This window comes from Ixodes scapularis, unplaced genomic scaffold (assembly GCF_016920785.2).
Source record: "Ixodes scapularis isolate PalLabHiFi unplaced genomic scaffold, ASM1692078v2 PGA_scaffold2__306_contigs__length_199485367, whole genome shotgun sequence".
Lineage (NCBI taxonomy): Eukaryota > Metazoa > Arthropoda > Arachnida > Ixodida > Ixodidae > Ixodes > Ixodes scapularis.
In genome coordinates this window covers 63,180,296-63,204,987 of record NW_024609857.1, presented here as the reverse complement: position 1 = coordinate 63,204,987, position 24,692 = coordinate 63,180,296, and the positions used below count along the sequence as shown (strand labels likewise).

General features: G+C 46.1%; 3 protein-coding genes across 4 annotated transcripts in view; 1 reads left to right on the top strand and 2 right to left on the bottom strand.

The window, feature by feature from the left end:
* Positions 1-24,692, bottom strand: part of LOC120835975 — a 387,414-nt gene that overhangs the window by 33,285 nt on the left and 329,437 nt on the right. The gene's annotated exons all lie outside the window — the stretch shown is intronic.
* The window catches only part of LOC120837130, a 213,803-nt gene that overhangs the window by 14,991 nt on the left and 174,120 nt on the right, over positions 1-24,692 (bottom strand). The window lies entirely within an intron of this gene.
* LOC115330486 (BEN domain-containing protein 5-like) lies at positions 934-23,432 on the top strand. 2 transcript variants are annotated; one of them, XM_040206327.3, is made up of 7 exons: positions 934-1,190; positions 1,759-1,850; positions 6,823-6,960; positions 10,537-10,669; positions 12,329-12,519; positions 15,068-15,287; positions 23,270-23,432. In XM_040206327.3, the coding sequence occupies exons 1-7, from the start codon at positions 992-994 to the stop codon at positions 23,410-23,412; spliced, it is 1,116 nt and encodes a 371-aa protein (XP_040062261.1). In that variant the 5' UTR covers positions 934-991; the 3' UTR covers positions 23,413-23,432. The 2 variants fall into 2 exon arrangements, with proteins under 2 accessions (XP_040062261.1, XP_040062260.1); XM_040206326.3 differs by lacking the exon at positions 23,270-23,432 and adding an exon at positions 16,549-16,741.

Sequence of the window (24,692 nt, the reverse complement as noted above, 5' to 3'; positions counted from 1 at the left end):
ACAGTAATTGGCTCGGTGCCAATCAGTTCATTAAACAGCGTTTCATCGACAAATCGTTTCGTCGACACGAGCAAGCATTCGATTATTTGATGGGCACACCAGAGCATCATTTTCCGCTTCGCCCGATTGGTATATAGCCTCTGGGTTGCTTGCCGTACCTTGGCGGTTCCGAAGAGCCGTTCAATATAATCTCCTTGATTCAATCGAATTCTCCGGGGCTTCACTCTTGGCTTAGCTGCTCGGGCTCATATATAACCTAATAATGCCTTTTTTTTTTTTTTTTTTTAACGTGTTTAGGGCACGTTACATTTTGCGGCGCCTGGTACCAGCATAATATCCATATGCTAGTTGTAGGCGCTCGTTTAGGCGTTTAGGTGTTCTTCTGTTTCCTTGACACACGTGGTTACTGTTCGTTGTTGTTCCTCGTGCGGTGCCGGCGTGGCAGTGTCCGGGTATAGAACCCAGACCGGCGGATTTTTTGGGTCGCGCACCAGTCACCTAGCTGTGTTTGGAGATTTGTGTTTGTCCTTTGTCCCTCTTGTGTTCCTTCTCCAGGGATCATTTTCGTCATTCCTGTCCAGTTCGCTCACGAAAAGTGGACAAAATCGCATTTCCAGAATAGGCCCCTGGCTCAGGACCAAAACGACACAAGCCTTTTTTGTTGCGATGCGTAGTTTTCGCAATATTGAATTTGTCCACCTTTCGTGAAACACCCTGTAACCATCTCCGTAAGCCAGTTTTGGATTTTCTGAATATTTGTGCAATTCACAACATACGTTCAACGTAAAATTAAAAATGGTATTGTAATTAATAAAATTTTCACTGGCACTACACCGTGACTAGCATCAACGCTGCTACTGGCCGGTCTAGCGGTCTAGTCAGAAAACGCATTGGATTCGAAGTCAAATCTAAATCCAAGGACGCCATTTTGTTTTATGTCGTTTTTCTTTTATTCGCGTCGCTGTTGTCACCTTGTCTCTGCTGCCCGAAAATGCCGAACTTTATTCTTGTTCACTATGATGACGACATTTCCGAGGTAGTTCCGATCGGCTATGTAAAGAACAAGGAAGCAGAGAATGTCAGGAAGCACGGAAAATATAAAATCGCGTGGTGTGTAGACATCAGCTTGAAGAATCAAGAACCACCGGAAGGTGCGAAGTATTACAAGGGAGTAGTGCTGCAGTTGATTGGTGAGTTGCTCTGTTTTATTTCTTCATTCTTGCTATAGCATTGTGCCACAGTGCTTGTTGGTCCACGCCGATCTTTTGCGTGCACCTTCCTCACGCTAACTGGGCTGTTTTTGTCTAGGGTTGGATCTGTTGTAGCTAGGGTGTCTTCATGTGCGTTCCTAGTAGCCATTGTCGGCAGAAACGTGGAAGCGCTTTTTTTTTTCTCTCTCTCTCTTCTTGCCTCTGTTGCGGGAACGCTGAATTTCGCCGGTTAACAACGTACACAGTCGGCTCTCTCCGATCACTGCCACTGCCCACCTGAAAGTACGGGGGAAAGGAGAAGGAAAGGGAGAAAGGGGGGGGGGGGCGCGCGCGGCGGCGGGTGGGTGGTGGGGGGGGGGGGGGGGGGGGGGAGCTAGAAACTTCTTAATTTTTAATTGATATGCACGAAAGAAAAAAAAACGCATGCGGCATCGCGGATGCTCTTGTGTAATTGCGGTATTGTTGACGTTGTGTTGTGCTTTTGTCCTCATTTTTTTGCTACCTAGTATGGTTACCTGATTCCCCATCTATTTTAAACATGTTATAGACACACTCAAAGAAGCCCAGAGCATCAGGAGCACCAGGATTGCTGAAGTTTCTGCAGCTGGGGAGAAAGAAAGTGCCAAGACACTTGGAAAGGTATGTTCCTCGCTTTGGTAGGAACATGTGTTACATGTTTCTACCAAACAATCTCCAAGATTGTTTGGTAGGAAAATGTAACACATGCTCTGCCAGGCGCCAGACACCGAAACTATAAGTACAGCATTTTGCAATATGACAACCCACCTGGTGTGCGTGGCCGAGACAGTGGCTGGCGGGGAAGCTGCGCGGCTTTTATAAATTCCATGTTGCCCTGAGAAAAGGACAAGTCTGTTGGAGAGATCGGTGGCCGAGTGTGTCAAGGTCTATTCACACGAGGCTTCTTGTTGGCGAATTCTGTGTCGCAAAACTAGATTTCGGGCAACAAATTCTCTGTCTGAACGCAACCGAAAAAGTGGCGCGGCTCCGAAAAAAGTGGCGCGTGTTCCTCGCTTCTAGAGCAATTTTTCGCTGAAACCTCACCGACGCCTGTCAATCACCCGAAAGAGAAACGTGGACGCTGCCAATGGCCGCCCGACTTCGCTATTACGTCTGACCTTCGAGCAGGAGCGAGCTTTTGGAGGAGTTTGATTTTTGGCCGGTTCCGTATCAGAGCCGAAGCCAAAAGAAAACAAACAAACATGGTGAGCGACAAGTGGAGAAGCGGTGCGTTCGGGCGACGAGTCTTGGTCTTACTCGGTTGCAGGTGTGTGAACGGCGCCTACAGTACGGGTTGGTGGCGCGGTGCAGAATCAATAACAGTCGCGACAAGTGCAAGTACCGCATATAAACATGATGACTGGGGATAACATTCTTTATTAGCGGTGCGAAAATGTCAGAAATGTTTGGAGATCTTCTGCCTGTTCTGTGACGTTCGCAGTTTTTCTCGGGTTTGGCAGGACTAGTAAACCCAGTGAGCCGAATCTGACGAAGTTTATTGAGTGGTATTAATAAAACAGACTGTTTCTTCATACTGTGGGTGCTTCATATCATTTTGATGCGAAACGCTTGGTGATACCGGTGCAGATGACAAGGATTGGCGAAATTCTCGTGAGTCAATACGTCGCAGGTTTCGCGCGTCAAACTCCACGTGTCAACAAGCCGATTTCGCGAAATCTTGGTTACGCTAAACTGTGGCACGTTGAAAAGATGCATCGTCTGAATAAGCCTTTAGCACACAAAAGCTCGGAGCACATGGAGCAAAACCTTGCATGGCAGAACCCAGGTATGGTAATTGTCAGTACTGCATAGTGCGCACCATGCAGACTCTGGGGCAGCATTTGTACCGCACTGGCTAAATTTGTCAACTGCAGCGTAAACCAGCGTCGCCTTACACTGGGAGGCTGGGCTTACGCTGTCTAAACGCTAGTGTCCAATTTGCTTTGCTTTTGACAAGTCGCTTGGCTGAGCCGGCATGCACGGCTTTTAATTTTGGTTTGGTGGAGGAGTGCTCGTTACTCACATCATGCCTGTGAATATTGTGAAGAAGTCTCAAAACATGCCCGGTCATCTCATGTTTTTTATTATTTTCTGGTGCCCCGTTATGTAGGTCCCTAGAGTGGCTAATATGGTGCTAACCCTATTTGTATATGATTCATAGTTTTGACATTAAAGGGGCTTTGCAAAGACTTTTTTAGTGGTTTTTGGTTTGTACCGAACCTGAGCACACTCAATCTAGTAACTTGATGAAAGTTTTCTTTTCACGAATTTCGCTTTATTTAAAAAGTTATAGGCAAAGTAAAATTACGAAAACAAGCAAAAAATAACCTCCTTCAAGGCATGCCTGGTTGCTTGAGTGGCCGCAAACTAGAGGTAAGCTCAGCGAGCGCTCACGGCTGCCGCACTGCGTGTCGACAACTCGAGAGGGTGCCACTAAAGCATATTTTGAATAGGCTGTATGAAGTGGGCGGCCAGGGCGGTTTGCATTGCATTTGTTGCGCGATTAAAGACTAATTCGGCATGACACTTCATTGGCCACAAACGACAGCAAACACGGGGTAAAGATCAGTTCAGAACGGAAGGCACTTCGCGCTGCCATACGGCCAAACCACAATCCAAACCTGCTCGCTGACAGCCTATGGAACGCTCGGAACCGGTCGGATCCTCCAGCCCGTATATGACCGCAGCTCCGCCGCAAACATCCGGGACCTTTCTTTGCTCGCCGCTCGTCGGTGCCTCATCCCACTACCCCTTTCTAGTATGCGCCGCCTTCTCCACCACTTGGTGGCGGGTATGTCGACGGGGCATTTCTTGTTTCCGTACTTTATAAACTGCATTTGTTTCTTTTCTGATCTAAAATACTGAACAAAAACCACTTTCATACATAATTGAAGCGCTTTGCGCCACTTATATTTTGTATTTCGACCGAAAAGAAGCTTTTAGGAGCTCTGATTAGTAGTAAGCCTGGAACCAAAGACTAAACATATCGCGCGCTTTAAGCACCGCGGGTGGCCCCCGTAGGTGGAGGAGGTTTCCGCGTCATCCGGTTAAAGTATTGTGCACTGATATTTAGTTACTCTCTTCGTGCCCGCTGGCTTGCCCGAGCCACAAGAGATGTGCAAACCGCAAAAAAGGTAGACACTAAATATAATTGCAGGCCCCTTCAAGCAACTGTTGCTTGTATGTGAGACAGGGTGTATATGAACAGTTGGCTGCAAAATGTTTTCGGGACATGAGAGTGCCAGCTGGAACGCATCGCTGCGCCGCCTCGTTGACCGCTGGCTGGTATCAACACCCACGCATTGCACATGTGCGGCTCATACTAGCAGGCATGCCCTCTTCCCTCGTCGGACAATGTCAGACGGAACCCAGGGGTCTAGCGACCGGGAAAACCGAGAAATGTCAGGGAAATTTTGGTTACCGGGAAAAATGAGGAAATTGTCAGGGATATTGTCAAAAAGCAAGCCCAGTCCGGGAAAATGAGCTGGAAACGCCATTGAGTGCCTTGAGCAAAGACTTGAGGACTTGGGGGCAGAAAAATAGGCAATAAATTCTGCTTAGAGCAGAGTGCAGACTCTGCTCACCCGATGTAGAGTGTGCTACCCGACGTAAAGGGAACAGCCGACAAATCCAGTCCAAGTCTTGGATTGCATGAGATTGAGGGCGCGACACTAGGCTAGATCCAGTTAGAGCTACTAGATTTAGCAACAAATGGGAAAGCCGCAGACCCCAATCCAATCCAATTCTTAAGCCGAAAGTATCTGAAAGTGTTCTGGCGGCCATGCTGCCTGCCTGGAGCTGAGCCGGTTGGTATGACATTATTCTGAAGGTTTCCAGCTGAACGTAGAAGTAAAACCAAGGAGTGGAGAAAACCAGCAGTGTGTCTCTTTTTCTCCACTCTTTGGTTTTACTTCTATGTTCAGCTGGAAAGCTTCAGAGCCATGCTGCCATTCGGTTATTGACGTGTGTGGCTGAGCATCGTCTTTTCATTGTGTTTCTGGAAGTGGCCTCTTCATTGGCGATGTCGGCAAGACAGTGCTCGTTTAATCTAGACTGGACGAACCCGAATATTTCGGAATATGCAAGTTGGATTAAGTCCGTGCAAAATGATCCCCACAGTGCTCAATGCTCAATGTCTTGTGTTGCAATGGCTTTATATATTTAATTGCCTCTACATCGGTCAGGGAATTCCACCTGAAAATGTCACGGAAAACTTGGAAAGGTCAGGGAATTTCAAAATATTAATTTGCTAGACACCCTGGAAGAGGACATGCCTGCTAGTACGAAGAGCCACGCATGCTCAATGTGCAGGTCTTGATACCAGGCAGCGGGCCACAAGGCGGCGCAGCGATGCATTTCGGCTGTCGCTTCCATGTCCTGAGAAATTTTGCAGTCAACTGTACTTGAACACCCTGTCTCACATAAGAGTAACAGTTGCTGAATGTAAAGGCTATGAATTGTATACAAATAAGGTTGGCACCATATTAGCCACACTCTAGGGAACTATTTAATGGGGCACAAAGCATTTATGGTAATTAATTTGTTTAATTGTTTTGCATGATTATCTTAATTATTAGTCATAAGCACAAAGTTCCAGTTATAAACTTGCTGGGCATAATCAAAAAACACTCGACTAGGCAGTTTTAGAAAGATTGGGATTGTGTGTGAAGCTTACCATGTTAGATGCAGGCACAGGGTTGGTGGAGCGAAAAAGCGGATGATAAAAAACGAAACTTTTGCGGGCGTGGCGCATTTTCATGACCCGGAAAACCGGTACACATGTATTTTTACTAATTGAAGTTACCAAAGATATCTTTGTTAATTAGGTACCTAATTGCACAAGCAACCTTTTAATAGTGGCCACTAGTTTGGGCAAGCTGAAGGCATTATTGAAAGTGCCCTAATGCCAGTTCCCTTGTTTTAATATGTTTGTTTGTCTTGGAAGGAACATTGAGTATATTACGCACAGATTTGCATGCGTGCCCTACTGATTCTTGCGATTGCTGGCTATCACTAACCATCCTGGGCGAACACTCTTGCCATGATGAAGCATAAAATTCATGCCACCATTCTAAAGAGCGAATGCACTTTTTAATGCACGAGGTCTTTCATATATAGGCCATCAGTATGAGTTTATGTTTGTTAGACAGTCTCATTCTGACATTTTCACCATATAATACTGGCAAGAAACATGTGATGCCTATGCTTGTTTCTATATTTCTTGACACCAAATTGATTGGTGTGGTCAAAGCAGCTTAACAAAATTATGTACTGTAAACAACTTATTTTTCGTGGGCTCAATATTTCGCGATTGAGGTCAAAGCTGAAGTTTTGGAATAATTCAGGAGCTCTAATTTTCGCGACGCGGTGGGATTTCAGTATAGATTCCAATGTGTTTACATTTTACCGGGATTGTTCGCGGGACCTATTTTTCGCGAATTGTAGGTGATTCGCGAAATTCACAAAAACTAGGTCTACGCGAAAATTAAGTTGTTTACAGTATTAGGTTTCGCAAAGAATAGCACATACATTAATTGTTATCAGTGTGCTCATCTGAAAATTAATATGGCATCTGTCCTTTCTCTTATTGCAGACTCAAAAGGCCAATGCAGCTCTTGGCCAGGTGACAAACTGGGACGAGATCCTGAAAGCCCACAACAAGGAAGTACGAAAAAATCCAGCTTTTGCGGGTGGAGACCTACCTGTGCCAGCTGGGGCCTCTGATGATGAGGTAAGAAATGCAGTAATTGCCTGTCCAAAGTGTTTCTCCAGGCACGGCAGCTAACTCACTGAAATACTCTTGTTAATTTTATGACTCTCAGAGCCCGGGGCATACTATTGCAGGGGGAAAGGGGGGGGGGGGGTGCCTGTACTATCACGATCAATATAAGGGCAAACACCGCTTTGCGTGGTCCGCGGTACTGTCAGTGCGCCCTGGCAATTGCTCTTTGAAGTAGAAGTGCACATTGCAATTGAGACATGTCGTCCCCAGTGGCAGCCACGCCACACTGCACTTCTGGTCGTCTGCTCGCGAAAAACGGTCAACGAAACCGTGAAACTGTTTACCAAGGACGAAGCAGATTTTTCACTAACAATGTGCGCCAGCAGAAATAACAAGTATAAATATTTTTAGGGTCATCTTTTTGATTAGGAATTTTGGTAGATTATTCCCATTACTCCAATAACGACAACCGATACTTCGCCGACGCCTTAAACCATGCATCATATTGCTATTGAAGATATCAAAACAATCAATTAAGACTGCTTATTATTTCCTCTGTGTGAGTTTCGCGAGAGCAAAGAACCACCAATGCACACAGGCAAGATGTTTATGTGGTGCGAGCATGGGTGATACGCTTCATCGTGAAAAACGGGGCAAAAAAAAAAAAAATGACAAGGACATTTTGTGTGTTTCTTCTACGTCATCGTCGTTTATTTCGCGCTGTTTGCCATGAAGCGTATCACCCAAGCTCGCACCGCACCAGGGTTGGGCGGTATCGCGATACAAATCTATCGCGATAGTATTTCAGGAACACATATCGTATCTGTATTTCTGTATCGCGATACATTTTTTTCACCAGTATCTGTATTGCTGTATCGAAATACATTATGAATGTTCCTTTGTATCGCGATACAATCAGGGTGAAATGTATTTCGTTACCTTTCTTGAGAAATACTCCCCCCCTCCCCCCCCCCCCCCCCCCCCCAAAAAAATACAAATCCGAACACATTTTTTTTTTTTTTTTGTTTCTGAGGGCACTAGGGTCAAGGAGATGCTGAGGCATTGTTACCCTACTGACCAAGGTTCCTTCCGATTCTCCAAACTCTTTTTCTATGCGTGCTCTTCTCTCTTCTGAGAACTGTTGTGTAGTCGGGGACTCGAACCAGGTGGCGGGCCAGGAGTGGAGTTGGAGCATTTTCTGCCGCAGGTCCTTAGGCAGGAGTTTCTTGAGTCATTGTTTGCTGGCATCCAAAGCCCGCTGCTAACCGTCCCTCTCGCCTTGGCGTACACAGTACACCCAGCCGACAAAGCTGAGTCACAGTCCGCTGCAGCACATGCCTGGTGGTGGTTGACTTCAAATCGTAGGATGACTTACGCTGTGAAGTTTCACACATATTGGAATCCGTTTGCGGCTGCGCCTGTAATATCGTACGGCTCAAGGATACGTCATCAGCCGACATGAACGTGACCCGCTGTTCTGGTGATCCGAAACCCAGGAAGGAGGCCATACATGGCCTCGCTGTGCCGACCCAAACTTCGTACACCTGTGACTCGTCTTGAGCGCACTGTTTCTCGGAGAGCTCACACCTGTGCTGGCAATATCAGGTTGCAATCCACAAGGTCTTTATTTGGAGTATGCAAGACGAAACTTGAGGACTGCAATCCATGCGTCGGTGGCAGAAGGTCGGCAGGAAGGACCTTCACAACAGGGATGCCACCATATTGTTTTTTCAACCGTAACAGAAGATAAGACATGTGTTCCAGGGTGCTTCAGGTGGTTCGCTATTCTTGAAAATTCCAAATGACACTGCCTGCACAATCTTCAACGAGGTAACCTACAACGAAAGCACATATGTATTGTCCTTTCATACAGCAGCGTGGTAAAGTGTCATGTTCAAGGCCACACCTACAGATAAAGAATACCAGTTCATTCCGCTGTGACGTCGTGTGATAAATGTTGACAGGGGCGTGGTGACGTTTTGATGGGATTTAGGATGACACAGAATTTATTTAGAGGTCGAAGTCCTTTCGCATTCCTTGTCAGACAGACAGAATGTCAGGGAGGGGACCGCAGTCAATCCTTGATGGAACGTTTTTTCGAGTCCATTGAGAATACCTTGTCGTCCGAAGTCACTACCTTCAAGGCAAAGTGCCAAGCCTTCGGGAAAGTAATTTCAGGATCAAAAACTTCCACTTCCAACTTCAATCTTCATCTCATTTGGCGTCTCAAACAAATTCGAAAAATGTATTGCAGTATCAGTATTTCTGTATTTGTATTTCTGCCCTCCCTAAAATGTATTCCTGTATTTGTATTTCTAAATACTTTTTGCCTCTATTTAAAATGTATTTCCAATACGTATCGTAATACACTTTTACAGATATAGGTATTTGAGTATCAGTATTTCAGCTACTATTTTAATGTATCCCAGTATTTGTATTTCCAAATACATTTTTGAGTATTTCTGCCCAACCCTGCACTGCACTAACTTCTTGCCTCTGCTTATTGGTGATCCTTTGCTCTCGCAAAACTCACTCGAAGGAAATAATAGGCAGTCTTAGTTGATTCTTTTGATACCTCCGATAACAATATAATGCATGCTAAAAGGTGCCGGCGAAGTATCGGATATTTTTATCAGAGTCATAGAAATAATCTACTAAAAATTCCTTAAAAATATTTAGACAAGTTATTTCTGCTGGCACACATTGCTAGCGAAAAATGCGCTTCATCACTGGTGAACAGTTTCGTGGTTTCGCCGGGCGACCGTTTTTCACTAGCAGATGAACCGAAAGTGCAGAAGAGTGGTGCGGTGATCGCTAGAGTTGATGTCTCGACCGCAAGGTGCACTTATACTTCAAAGAGAAATTGCCCGGGGGCACTGATAGTACCGCGGGCCACGCGGAGCGGTGTTCGCACTCATATTGATCGTGATAGTACCACGAAAGACGGCAAAAGCTAAAGTGTAGATAATGATAACGAATTGGGCCATACGCAGAAATCATTGTGTAGTTGTAACAGTAATGTTAAAAATGTTGCGCGCCATGCTTATTGCGCGTGAACATGGTTGCAGAGCACAAGCATTCGTGCTCGCGCTCCGCTGCAGCGGCCGAGAGCCGAGTGGCACGTCACACCACCTGTGCTTGCGGCGCGTGAAGTCGGGAACAGAGTGCGAGGATTTGCGCTCTTAGGTTGTCTACAATGGCACGCAACAAGCTAAGCGATGAAGAGTGCCATGAAAGACGACAATGTGCAAAAAAGGGGAAACGCTATGCCTAACGAAAACAGCAGCGAGGCGCGAAACCAGTAACATTTCACATGTCACATGCTCATTTTCTTCAGTATTGGCATGGGCCTTAGTTGCACCTGGTCTGCAAATTTTGATGTTTTCCACCCTTCTATATTTTATCACCATGGGCGTCGCTGATAATGGCAGGGGGCGAAAGAGGAACCCAGAAGTGTTGGAAGTCAAAACATCTCAATCTCTTTTTAAGGCATGTTTATAGGTTCTGTAATTCAAATGTCTCTAGTAAATGTGCATATGCAGTGATGTGTCTGTCTTAATTCTCTTTTTTTGGATCATTACCCAGAACGCTGATGAGATGGCCAAACTTCGCGAGAAGTACAGGAAAGCGAAGAACAAAGTTCGAAGATTAAAAGAAGAGCTGCAGACCGTCACAGAGCTGAACAGGGACCTCCAGAGGGCCCTGGTACGGAAAGAAGGTGTGTGCTAAATAATAGACCCTTTCAGGAATTGCTGCTGGCAACTGCAGGAAGCTGTGTTTGATGATGTTGGCAACAGGCAACACTGGCTGGGCCACCATTAGCATTTAACTGTCTCTACCGCGGGTGCTGTTAATGCTGCTGCTGATAGTCTTGTATGGAGCAGAAGTTTGACTGCAAGTACTATCACAGATGAGGCTTATTTATTGACTACGTTGAAAAGGTATACCAACATCCTTTCTCCCTTACAACAAGCAATGTTAACCGCCAGTGCTGTTCAGAACCAAATGCGTCCCCAGAATCTACGAGTTGTCATCGCTCGAAAGTGTGACATTTCTACATGGGTCACTCAATGATTGCACTGGGTGTTTACCCTAATGTCCCATTCACACTGGAAGTGGACCCAAAAAACGTGAAGGGATCCACAGGTTTACAGCTGCAAAAACGGTTGGAGCATGTTTTCAGAATTGCTCCGGTACCGATTTTTCAGAACCGCCTTTGCTGACCATGAAGCTGTTGGCAAAAGCTCACCAATAGCAACTCAATGCTGTCGTGATGCTGGCACTAGTGTGGTGTTGGCACTAGCTAGTTTTGATTAAACTTCTTCCCTTCGTTCTAAACGTTTGTGTGACTAGCGTCTTGCTTTGAGATTCATTCAAGGTGAGGCAGTGGCTGAGCGTTTTAGGCCTAGCGTCTGAAATGCAGCAGCAGCACAACTGGAGCAGGCAAACAAGCTGGCAATCTGGTGAAATAGATTCAGAAGGAAATTTGTGAGACAAAATCAACACAGCCCTCATCTGTTCCTTGCTCACTGATTCCGAGAGCTTCCTGCTGCGGGTGTTTGTTTTACATACAGGGTGTCGGAAAAAAAAATTTACAAGTTTTTTTTTTACCGCAAATATAAACTAGGCATCGCCGAACGCTCATTCTTCACCCAAAGGTGGCGCTAGAGGTCACAACCAATGCAAAAGTTTCAGCCCAATCCGATACCATATTCAAAAGTTATTAGTGCTTTTCTGAAAAGTGCAATTGCAAAATGGCCGCCAACGGAGTTTTTGAATTCATGGGGCTCTATGGCACCCAAAACCGAAAATGGGCAAAAATGGGCTCCATTTTTCCATTGAAATTTTCAAAAAATCACTTATAACTTTTGAATAAGGTATCGGATCGGGATGAAGCTTTGGCATCTGGTTGTGACCTCTAGCGCTACCTTTGGGCAGAGAATGAGTGTTCGGCGATGGCCTAGTTTATATTTGCAGTAAAAAAAAAAACACTGTAAATTTTTTTTTTTCTTTTGTGACACCCTCTACATTTGTTGGACTGCTTCCTGCTAGCGTAATGATGCACAACTTCTGCCATGGCCAACAACTGTCAATCAGAAGGCTCGGTGTGCTTGCAGTAAGCGGGTTCTATGGAATGCGACAGTCTGGAAACATTTAGTGGTTTTAGGCTGAACCAATCAGCTGCCAGCCTTGTGCTAGGTGTGCTGCTCTCCCTGTGCACCTGGAGGCAGGCAGTGCAGTCATGCTGCTCAAAGATGGTGGGCGGTTGCTTGAGCTGTTGTGGGATCATTGTCCCACTGTCAGCTTTTAGTGCACCAACACACGATACGTGACACTGCTATGCCCTGTGGTGATTAATGTTATACATTTTTGACAGAACAAGTCAGGGCAGTAGCGCCAGTTGCCATACCTGCTCCTGCACCACCTCCTGTGATGGAAAGGGCCGCACAACCAGCTGCAGCCTTTGGCCCAGTGGCAGCTCCTGTGGCTGCTGAAGCATTCGCTGCAGCAGGCTCCAGTAATGAGCCTATGTACGAGCTGCTGACATACACTGAAGAGGGTGATATGGTAAGTTGATTCAGTAATTGTTAGTTTCATAAGATATTTGTGGATGGGAGGCTTTTTTATGTTAGCAGGAAGTTTTCATTATTGGAAGTCTGGGCCTATTGAACGGCACTGACCATTTTTCACTGACCATGTAGGAAGTGCTAAAATTTGCACGTCAGGAATATATTTAGGCACCATCATGACAAATTATTCCTTGGTTTTGCAGCAAGACACCAGCATTGGCACAACCCAGTGCATGAAAGTCATAATGTTGTAGAAAACATTCAGAAGCTAATTAAACTTTGTAGGTAATCTAGACCTGTTCCCATAGCATTCTGTGCAAATTCATTGGACATTAAAGGGTAAATGGTTTAAAGGCATACTGAACCGAAATTTCGAGCTCACAAGACAAGGCTGAACGCTGCAAAACCCGAAAACATCATACAGCGATATCTCTAACGGATCGCCATATTTTTGGGAAAGACGTGCACGATTGAACATGGCCGACGAGCCTGACGAGACAAGGCACGTCACGATTCTCATTCCTTCTCCTTCTCGCTACGTCCCGTCAAGCTGGTGAACCGAAACGAGGAGAAGAGAAGCCAAGGCGCTTCTCCTCATTCTCAAATTCTCGAAGGACAATTACGTCAAAGACCGCGCTTGATCGCACCCTTCTTTTCCAAAAGTATGGCCATCTGTTTGAGGTATAGATGTATGAGTTATGTTCTAGAGTTCGTAGTGTCCCGTTCAATGCTTCTGCAACCTCATTTTGCAATATCCAAATTTTGGTTCAGTATCCTTTTAAGCCTCACATTTTTCATTAATGATACTATTTGACTTCTGCAATTCTTTCTACATTTGTTAGGCGCGTGCAAGCGAAACTTGTGCGTCTTTGGAGTATCAAGGGAGCTTCCTTTTTGTTTCTAGTCTGCCCTCTGTTGCTTTGTTACTTAAGGTGAATTCATGTGGTCAGTGTTCAGCAACTTTTTTGCCAAACACCCAGCAACAGCATTGGTGTGGTCACGATACGGCGGGTGCAATGCGTTCGGGTGGCGGTTTTTGGGCAAGCACAGGCATCTTTCTCATACTTTTTCTGTCCAAGCTCCAAACAACCTGGCCAGCAGGCAACCACACTATATCCGGTGTCCTCATGTCCAGATTAGGAAAGGAGATTAGTTAAGGAAATCAACAAACGAGTGAAATGGATCCAGTGTCTGTTGGTAGCTGTTGTGCAGGGACACAGTGCAAGCAATGCACGCGAAATGATGCACATCGGTGGCGGCATCAACAATGGCCTCCCATATTTGTATCATTGATGTTGGGGCCATAAATGGTCTTGCTCTTTTTTGCCTTTTGCCCAGAGGCAGTATGATGCAAAGCACTAGAGGAATTCTATGAATATCCAGTGCTTCAGTATTAGGGGGCAACTTGTGCTACCTAGGAATGATCGTGCCACCGTCCAGCATTTCATGCTCCGGTGGCGAGGGTCACATGGTCTGCCGTCGGCGCAGTTCTGATTGCGTTTAGTTTAAATAGGCAGCGACAAATTATCACTTTGGCAACCTTCCTACCACAGGAAATAGGTTATGAAACCATGGGCAATATGTGACCGTCATTTACCTTTAAAATACCTAAAATAACTGAAAAGCATCACAAAAAGCACCAGTAAGCGATGGCGAAATAGCCAAGAACAATACATGCGACATGCCGACGGGTGCGTGAGCCCGCCAGGTGAAGGCAGCCGCCGAGCCTGCAGGGTTCATTGGCTCACTCGCTGCCAAAAGAAATGGAGAAAGGCCGCATGCTTGGATCGCATGTTTGGGGGAGCCGACGAGTGTGACTGCAGCATGCTCTGGACTTTTACGTTCTGTGTGCTTTTCGGTAGTGCTCAAATTACATCGTTTGCACCATCGAAACCATCTGAAACAGAAAAACACGACCTCTGAACGTGCCCGTGGTCGCAGCAGTTCTCAGGAAATCCTCTGCCGCACTTGCAATCTAGAAGCTCGGTCGCATTTCCAATGCAGTGGTTTGACACACCATCATTTCTGCTTTTATTTGAGAAAGTCCCCCCCCTCCCCATATTTGTCACACCCCTTCAAAAATTGACACAATTTTCAGGAAAATTAGGGTGTTAATAGGGCAAGGAAATATGGTATGTTGTCCTCTAATGCCAAAGAACAAAATAAGTATGTTTGCAGAACCACTTTCTAAAAATGTTTTTACATTCCTTTTAGCACACTAAACCGTTTTCTGACCAGTCAGGATAGCTGCCTCAGGTTTGATATGTACCAAGTACTAAATAGGATTTCACTGCTTGTTCTTTCTTACATGTCTTCTTTGTAAAAGAAAGAAAAAATAGTTTGGTGCTCACAGCTGCAGTGATTGTTTTTGTTATTATGTATATTTATAGATTCCTTTGACTGTAAAGTGCTCCAGTTTGCTCTGACATTCCACTAGGGTATCATAAATACAGTAACCACTTCGCATAAATCAGCATTGCACGGAGAGCAGCTCTTTGGTTTTCACCAGGCACCTTTGTTTTGCCACCTCTTTTAATGTTTTACAGATGAACTTCACTGATGTGGGAGTTAAACTCCAGAGAAAAGCATGGGACAGCGCCATGGATCCAAAGATTGGGTCAAGTCTGGCCATCAAGAACCTGGCCACGTCCGTGTGGGGCTCGGACGTGCTGCTGACAAGGACCGTGACGGGAGTGCCATCAAATGCGAACAAGGAGAAAGAGTCGAGGCCACCTTTAACGCCCAAGAAGGTGGCATTCTTAAGAGGTGAGGGCAAATCACCTGACACAATTTTAATCTAAACAGTAATCCTGTAATTTTTTTTCCTAATTAATGCCTCGTCTGAGTAGTTGGATTGTATTGTAGTGACGTGATTAATTTGTAGAAATGGCAGCAGCTCTTTCCTGCATGTCACAGTGGTGAATAGTTCAGTGCCATAGCTTAATGTGTATGTGCCATTTTGTGCCAGTGACTCGTATAAAGGCCCATTCACACTCTTGCGACCGAGTGAGACCGAGAGAGACCCGACCGGTTTTTAAACCTCTTGCAATCTCTTAGGACCAGCTCTGCGCTGCACCGCATCCGGTCCTAAGAAGTGGCAAAAGGCTTAAAAACCGGTCTGATCTCTCTCTGTCTTACTCGCTCGCAAGTGTGAACGGCGCTTAATTTTTAACCTTGTTAATGACTCTGAGTTACTCTTTGCTGAGCTCAGCACCAGCATTTAATTTTTTTTTTTTTGGCTTGCTCTGGAATAAAGATCATAAAATAGTCTAGATGAAAAAAGTCCAGCGTCTTCCCATACATTTCGGCCAGTTGGGAACAGCAGATCAGTGCACATGCAATGCCACGATCAGGTCAATACTTGTGGTTAATGTAACTTCAACACAAGGGGGGGGAAAAAAAGAAAAGGTTTGTGTATGTTTATACAGCCTAGAACTTAGTTTGCCTCAGCAGGCAGCTTGTCTCCCAGCTGTAGATAAGAAATTTGGCCAGTGCAGTACAACCACTAGCCTGGGCCTTTAACGTGCACCAGACAGTTGTGATGCACGTCCGCATGCTGGTACGATGCTCATCCAGATCAAAACGGTTAGGGATGGTGATTGAACCCAGGATCTGTGGGTTCTGCAGCTCTAGCTTTCGCTTCACGTTCTCCGAGCTGGTGTGCACTAGCCCACTCGGCCACCGATAGCAAAACACAGCTGTAGCTGTTTTGAGACTTTGTTGTGTTTGTCCCTTTTTGTTTCCCAATTGTCTCGGGTTAACTTTAACCATGATCACCCACCAGCTCGCCTGGTCCTTAATGCTAATTTCCATATTTGTGTCTTTAGCTAATTACAAAAGCTTATAATCAGCAATGGATACAGAATTGCTCCTAATTTGCATACTTTATAGCAGCTCAAACGACCTCTTTGTAGTTTGGCCTGCTGTGACCAAGCGGGTTTTCGGGTTGAGATCAGGCTTAAACGAGCTGGACATTGAATGTTTAAGCCTTTCTGTTCCTTTGAATATCTTGTCACATGTTTTTCAGAGTGCCTCATCAAAAAACTTCACGGGCAAGCGATGCACCCAGAGGTGATTGCAGTTCAAGCCACCACCACCAGGGTGAACAGGGTACTCGGTGAAAAAATAAACGATCTCAGACGCCGGGACAAGCGTCTGACTAAGGACTAAATAAAAACAAGACCAGCCGGTTCGTGGCAATGGCTCAATCAAATATGGCAGTCAAGCATCCATTTCCCGCAGGCCCCACACAGATCGCCCACAGAGCGTAGGATTATGAAACCATGTGGGTCACCCACATGGTCTCCACAGTCCTGTAGGTCTGCGGGCCCCACAGGCTATGCGGAGACCTGTAGGGACCCACAGAAACCATGCGGGGACCCATAGGAACCCGCACCCGCAGAAACTATGTGGGGACCCATAGGGACCCACAGACCTGCAGGCACTATGCGGGGACCCATACACCCACACAATTTCTGTGGGACCCACAGGTTTCATAATCCTACAGGTCTGCGGGTTTTTGGAGCGGGGTCTGACGTGACTGCACCTTGCCCTGGCAAAACATCTCGAAACGGCTGGCTCATTCGTGCCGCTACCACCACCTAGGCTACTTCGCAGTAAGCCTGACGCAGCATGCTTGCAGAAATATTGTGCAAACCCAGCGCCACCTAGGCGACTATGCCGTAGTTTTAACGCCACCTGTCTCATCGCTTTGCCACAAGTCTTTTCTTGCTTTTGGATAGGTGGCGCCAAAAGAGGCATGTTTGTTTTGTGCAAGAAGAATAGCGTGGCGCCGGGAGTCGTCCGTTCTCGCCGCGTGATGAGAATAGTTCACGCTTCGCTTACCGTATTCGTGCAAATATGGGTCGCTGATGCGTGGCATATTGTAAAGGAGGCTACGATAACGGGCCAAAGGTACGGCTATTCTCTTTTCCGAGCGACTCCGTACGAAGAACGCAATGGCAGCGTGCCGTGCGGCGAGACAACGTCGACGTGTTGACTCTGAAGGATCCAAAGGTAAGCAGTGGCTTGTTTTTCTTTCCTTATGCATACTAGGCAGTTATGCGCAGGGCAGTTGTTCGAAAGTAAGCGAGAAGGTTATAAATTACCCTGCACATTATGTTAAAAGTTAGCGGTCGTACCTTTTTGACCCATGCTTTGGCCCGTCTTTCCTTTGTTCGGCGTTATCGAAATTTTGAAATCGGCACCGATAGCGAATGCTGTTTGAGTACAAACAAATATTTGAATGTGCGTACACCAATGCTTCATCGGCAGAACAAATTCTTTTATGCACTAATACCAGACGATATAGACGTGGTTTTGGCAGCACAGTAGCCGATATTGCGCCAGGCCAATATTACACGTACGCGCATGACACGATGCATTATTTGCTAACATTACTGTGTTTTTGTGGTCGTATGTGCAGGTTTGTGAACGCCATTTCAAGCCTGAGCACCTGCGCACGATTTCAACGTGCAATCGGCACGGAATGAAACCCGAACGCCGGAACGCGTGGCCATCGATACAGGCTGCTCCACCTGGAGGGCCCCTGAGAACTAATGAAAATGCACCTGGGTGCGAGGGTGCGGGTCCTACTAAGATATCCACAACCCTCGCGATGGGCGTCTGGGACTTTCGCGTTTCGCCGTTGGCGCGCTGTAACCGCCGTCACTCGGGGTGCTCTTCTGTCGCCGCACTGTCGCCCGGTCGACACCGGGCGGCCGCTTAACCTGGCTATAGCTGTTTGCGATAGGCCCTGCTCAGACAGGGTAATGAATTTATTCCACTCCGGAATTGGTACGCCTGGCATATCGGTGGTTACCGAAGAGAACCTCAGCGAGCAATTTCTCGATTTTTTTAAGAATCGACTGATAACCTCGCACGAAAAAATGCGCATTGCTCATAAAACCGAGGCATCCGCGTCGGTCTGTTGTAGCATTTTTTTTTTCATAAAGAATATGGGTGTGCGAATAAACGAAATTTATTTCGCGTTTATGACGTTTCATTATTTCTCAGAAACCGCGCGTGGCACGTTGTTTCCGGTGACACGTCATCGAGCACTACGGGTCTTTTGTGCACGAAATCTTTTAACTTTAATTTCGCCCTTGCGATACACAAAGTGATAATGAATGACAGTGCTGAAGAGATATTGCTGGGCATCCGATACACAAAGCGAGTGACAGTGCTTTTTGTATCGAATGTGGTGGCGCTTACAGCGCGCCACCGGCGAAGCGCGGAAATCCCAGACGCGCCGATGGTCGGGCTCATCTTAGTAGGCCCCGCACTCTCGAACCCCGGTGCACTTCCATTAGTTCTCAGGGGCCCTCCAGGTTGAGCAGCCTGTATCAGCGGCCACGCGTTCCGGCGTTCGGGTTTCATTTCGTGCTGATTGTACACGGATGGCGACGAACGAACAATAGAAGTACCAATAAAGTTAACTCGTATTACGGCTGACGCTGTTCCGGCTATCTTCCCCGATTGTCCAAGTTATCTCTCTTCTACAAAGCAGTCACGAGAAGAACCTGATGTGAAGAGGAGGCGCAGTGAAAGCTTTCACACAGCCATCCAGCAATCCACGGCAGCGTTTGAGAAGGAAGAAGTAAACAACAAATTGGAAAATTTGGAAGGCATTTCTTCGCATTTCTACCGTTTTCACAGCAAAAGCTTCTGGACGCATGTTTCCAGTGACTTAACTGCATCATATTTGCTCACCTTGAGCCTACAACGCAAGCACCTGAGCTCCTGGCATCAGTGACAGTGTCAGCTGATTTGTGTGTGCGTGTTTTGTAAAGATGTACAGCTGGCATCGAATGAAGAGCTTGATATTCCAGGACAAGTTTTCGATTTCCGTGTCTACTGCACGAAACGAAGCCATCAAAAAGAGGACAAAGTGCGGGCAGTGCTCAAATTGATTGTTGCTCTACTCGATGACATTTCTGATGATGAATTGATGGAGCATGAAAGAGCTGATGCATTATTGTTCCTCAAAGAGCAGTTGAAACTGATGGGAAAGAAGAGCACTGCTTCCAGGTATACAGCGGAACTATTGGTTTTGTCGTCTCTGTTCCACACAATTTCGCCCCATGCATATAACTTTCTCCGAAGCAGTGGTAAGGTGCTCTTGCCACATAGTACAACAATTAGGCGAGTCTGTGCTGCTCAGGATGTGAGTCCATCAAAAGAGCAAACTGAAGGTTTTTTAAGGTTCATGAAAAGGTGAGCAAGTTTGCTTAGTCCTCATGAAAAGAATGTTGTGCTCATGGTAGATGAAATACACCTCCAGCAATTTTTTGAGTATAAAGGTGGTCGTGTAACCGGGGCTGCTGCTAACTGTGCCGAGCCAGCCAAAACAGCTCATGTGTTTATGGTGCAGTCATTGCTGTCGTCATACAAGGACGTGGCTCACATTCTTCCTGTTTCAAGGATAAGTGCTGAAGAACTGCATTGTGTTCTGCGAAGAGTGACCATGAACTTGGAAGATGCTGGTCTTCATGTAATTGCCGTAATTACAGACAACAATTCTATTAACAGGAAAGTCATGTCAATGTTTGGCAAAAGTAATGAGCCGAGTATCGTGTACCCCCATCCAGCAAAACAGGAGCAGCCGTTGTTTCACATCGTCGACACTGTTCATTTGCTAAAGTGCATCCGGAATAATTGGTTGAATCAAAAGAATTTTGACAAATGCCTGTATTACCCTCCTTTTGAACGTGAACAACAGGGTGGGAAAATGCAAGGGGCTTCGTTCACTTCTCTGAAGAAGCTCTATGAGGCTGAACAAGACAGTGTTGTAAAAGTTTCGTATGGCCTCACTTACAAATCACTGAACCCCACCAACCTGGAGAGACAATGTTAGATTAGCTCTGAAAATATTCAGCAGCTTTGTGCACTGAGCTCAAGTTAACTCTTCCCGAGGAAACGGCTGGATTTATCGACCTCATTTTAAGATGGTGGAACATTGTAAATGTTAAAACTCCACAAAAAGGAAGGAGACTGCGTGACCCCTGGTAAGAGCCAATAAGTGCAATGTGTTGCCAGCAAATAGAATTCTTAGACAAGTTTGTGACTTGGCTAGACAACTGGAAAAATGGAGGCTTGCAGGCAGGCACACTAACAAGAGAAACACATTCGGCTCCGAGGCTTTCCACATATGCATTGATAGAAGTGTCGCAGTACTGCCTGGACGAACTGGGTTTTAAGTATGTTCTTCTGGGAAAGTTCCAAACTCATGCCCTTGAGGTAAGGTTTGGAAAGTACAGACGACTGTGCGGTTCTCATTACAACGTCTCAATAACACAGGTGTTTGAAGCGGAAACAAAAATCCGCATTCAAAGCACATTGCACTTGACAGATTTTCCCGAGTATTCTAAACCAGAGAAGGAACTATGCGCAAAATTTCTGATTAGGAAGTACAAGGTTTCATTATCTGAGAGCGAAATAAAGAAACCACGAGAGGACATGCCTGCTCTAGTGTATATAGCCGGTTTCTGCGCACAAGCTGCGCTCCGGCGTCACCCTTGTGATGACCGTTCCTCGCAGCTCACTATCAAAGAGAGAGAGGTCAAGCCGAGTGATCATGTTCTCATTGATGATATGAGCAGGGGAGGTCTGAAGTTTCTTGAGCCATGCGTTGTGCACGCAGTATTGTGCACAAAAATTGTTTTGGAGCAACTAACAGCCAAGGAGTGTGAGCATCTATTTCACGCTGAAAGTAACCAGAGGCTGGTACTGCTAAGTATTATGAAATTCCTTCTGGCTGATAGTGAAGACATTGATGTTTGTGCAAGCGGTCACTATCCAGACTTCGTGCGGGAAAATATCTTGAAGCCCGCCATCAACACATTGTTGAAAAACTATGCAGTTACCAGAAATGATGCCATCACCAGAAAGCAGGGGCATGCTAAACTATCTAAGCAGAGAAAATTTCAGACGTTGAAATGAAGCTCTAAAATCAATCCCTGTAATGCAAGGCTACTGATTATCACACTGATTGTATGCTTTGATGAATGTGCCAGCTGTAAATAGCAAGTGTAAGATATGTATGACTTTCAGGTTGACTGTATGTGTGAAATGTGTTTGTAAATATCTCGAAGACCTGTGGTGTTTTGTAAATGAATGTTAAGTTCATTCTTGAACTGTGCCTGGCGGCGAGTGCCAAATGCGAAACAACTGCCTTTTCATGTGATCGTTTGTTTCACTGCCGTATTTTTCCAACAGCCAGAAACATCTGTTTTCAACTTCCCCGCATACTCATACCTAACTCAGTGGTTTACTAGTCGCACACTACTGGATAACTGTAATGAGCGCCCTCAGAAATAACTCAAGTAGCTATAAAGAAAAAGCGTACCGCGTCTGCTCGCGCGTTCCCGCTGCGCAAGCGGCAGAGCGGAGGGGCTTGGTGCGGTGACGTCACGGGGCGAGTGCGGGGGCCTTCTCCTAATCTAGGTGGCTCTGGCAATTGTCAGGCGCCGCAGCGTTGCATATGCCTTAGTTTCGCAAACATTCGGACAAATTGTTCGCAGCGACAAAGCGGCGTGCTGTATCTTGGTCAAGTAAGCGGAACTCGAAGGCATACGCTATAAATGTGCAAGTCAACGGAGCGAGCGCGCGCGGCTAAATCACAGTACGCTCGGCTCTCGCGTCGTGATTGTTGATTCAGAACTCCACTGACCCCTATGACATTTGCGCGGGTGTTCATAGATGGCTCCTTTCGAGTGCATTTGGGTCAAATGAACCAAAATGAACAGCTAACAGCGCGATAGGAGTCGGTAGCAACGGCAGTACTCACCCGGAGAACGACGCACGAAGCGGCGTGTTGTCCGTCGGCACTTCCGTCGAAAAAGGCATAATAAAGACAGAAATACTATACATATACAAGAAATATCACGCGCAGAAGAGAAGAAAAACACTCAGAAGATATAAAAAATACACTGGAATAGATAAAAATAGGTAACAGAATAAAAAAATAGGATTAAGAGGAGACAAACGACAAGGCAATGCGATCTCAAGGCAGAGCGGCCAGGCGAGGGACAGTTTTTCCCACAATTCCTCGCGCGTGGGCCGGGGCGCTTGGGAAAATTGCAAATCGTCTATAGCTCACTATCACTGACACGGATGTCATCCTGAGAGGCACGAGGCTAATACTCCCAGAGGCTCCACATCTGAAAGCGATAGAAATCGCTCACAAAGGACACCAAGGTGTCGTGAAGACTAAACAGCTCATTCGAGAGAAAAACCTTTAACGTGCACCATGCGGTAGTGATGCACGTCCGCATGCTGGTACGATGCTCATCGAGATCGAAACGGGTAGGGATGGGGATTGAACCCATGATCTGTGGGTTCTGCAGCTCTAGCTTTCACTTCACGTTCTCCGAGCTGGTGTGCACTAGCCCACTCGGCCACCGATAGCAAAACACAGCTGTAACTGTTTTGAGACTTCGTTGTGTTTGCCCCTTTTTGTTTCCCCTTGTCTCGGGGTAACTTTAACCATGATCACCCTCGAGCTCGCCTGGTTTTTAATGCTAATTCCCATATTTGTGTCTTTAGCTAATTACAAAAGCTTATAATCAGCAACGGATTCAGAATTGCTCCTAATTTGCATACTTTATAGCAGCTCAAACGACCTCTTGGTAGTTTGGCCTGCTGTGACCAAGCGGGTTTTCGGGTTGAGATCAGGCTTAAACGAGCTGGACATTGAATGTTTAAGCCTTTCTGTTCCTTTGAATATCTTGCCATTACATGTTTTTCAGAGTGCCTCATCAAAAAACTTCACGCGCAAGCGGTCCACCCAGAGGTGGTAGCAGCTCAGGCCACCACCACCAGGGTGAACAGGGTACTGGGCGAAAAGATCAACGATCTCAGACGCCGGGACAGGCGTTTGCCAAAGGACTAAATAAAAACAGGACCAGCCGGTTCGTGGCAATGGCTCAATCAAATATGGCAGTCAAGCATCCGTTTCCCGCAGGCCCCACACAGATCGCCCACAGAGCGTAGGATTATGAAACCGTGTGGGTCACCTACATGGTCTCCACAGTCCTGTGGGTCTGCGGGCCCCACAGGCTATGCGGAGACCTGTAGGGACCCACACAAACAATGTGGGGACCCATAGGAACCCACACCCACAGAAACTATGTGGGGACCCATAGTTTCTGTGGGTGATGAAGTTGAAGATGAGATGAAGTTGTGTATAAAAATTAAAGTAAATTCCAAAGTATTACAGACTAACATTGTTCGATGAAAAGGCGTTCGATGAAACAGCTTCTATGAAACGGCTTCGATGAAACGGCATTCGATGAAACGGCGTTCGATGAAATGTCCGGACGCACTTGTAGCGGTACGCGTGCATTACGTGGCACTTTTAGCCCGAACACGACATCGGCGCTTTTTACTATTTCTGCCCAGCAACATGTATTGTCTAGCACTGAGCTCGGCCACTTAGGCTGGATAGTTGCATTGACAGTTTTCTAAATATCATTTATTTCTAAAAAACAATATCAGAAAGACCGGCAATAGTTTGTCCGTGCTAACTGTGTGGCAGTATACCTAAAATGTGTTTGCACAGACAAATTACAAACACGTATTATGTTAAAAAAAGGTTACATTTGATTAATTTTTTTATTTTTAATACCTCAGAAATACTTTAAAGTGGCAGCACGTGCTATAGCACCGATTTAAGCAACGTTGAACTATAACACCAGACGCTTCGATAGCCGCACTCGATCAAGAATGCTCACAGAAAGGTTATAGCTTATAAATTGCAGGTTGCGCTTATCCAAGAGCTAAAGACGATCCACTAGAACTTTTTAGTATCGACACACACCATTGCTGCCTTCTCACCTCATGTGGTTGCTGGGATGCGTAAATATAAATGTCACCTACACTTGTTGGCCATCATATAGTGTGAGTTACGCACACAATATTTGTGCTCGCTGCTAGAAAACAGAGACCCTCAGAAGATGCCCGCGCCTGGTACATCATTCTCTTCTCCATCGATCCCAATTTGAGGCAGGTTTGAGCGTGATAAGCCGTTTTTTTGAAGATGGAACGTTTTGTGAAGATGTGAGTCATCCTTACATATTGCTCTCAAGTATGCGTTTACTTTGCCACGGACTAAACCAAAGACCTTCGACAGCGGAAATTCGGTGACTGCGCGGGCGCAGCCTTGCAGCTTCG

Bases quoted from the DNA above. Each gene is read 5' to 3' on its own strand.
- LOC115330486 (XM_040206327.3), top strand. From the start codon at position 992: ATGCCGAACTTTATTCTTGTTCACTATGATGACGACATTTCCGAGGTA. The intron at 1,191-1,758 runs GTGAGTTGCTCT...AACATGTTATAG, and splicing joins AGTAGTGCTGCAGTTGATTG to ACACACTCAAAGAAGCCCAG. The intron at 1,851-6,822 runs GTATGTTCCTCG...CTCTTATTGCAG, and splicing joins GTGCCAAGACACTTGGAAAG to ACTCAAAAGGCCAATGCAGC.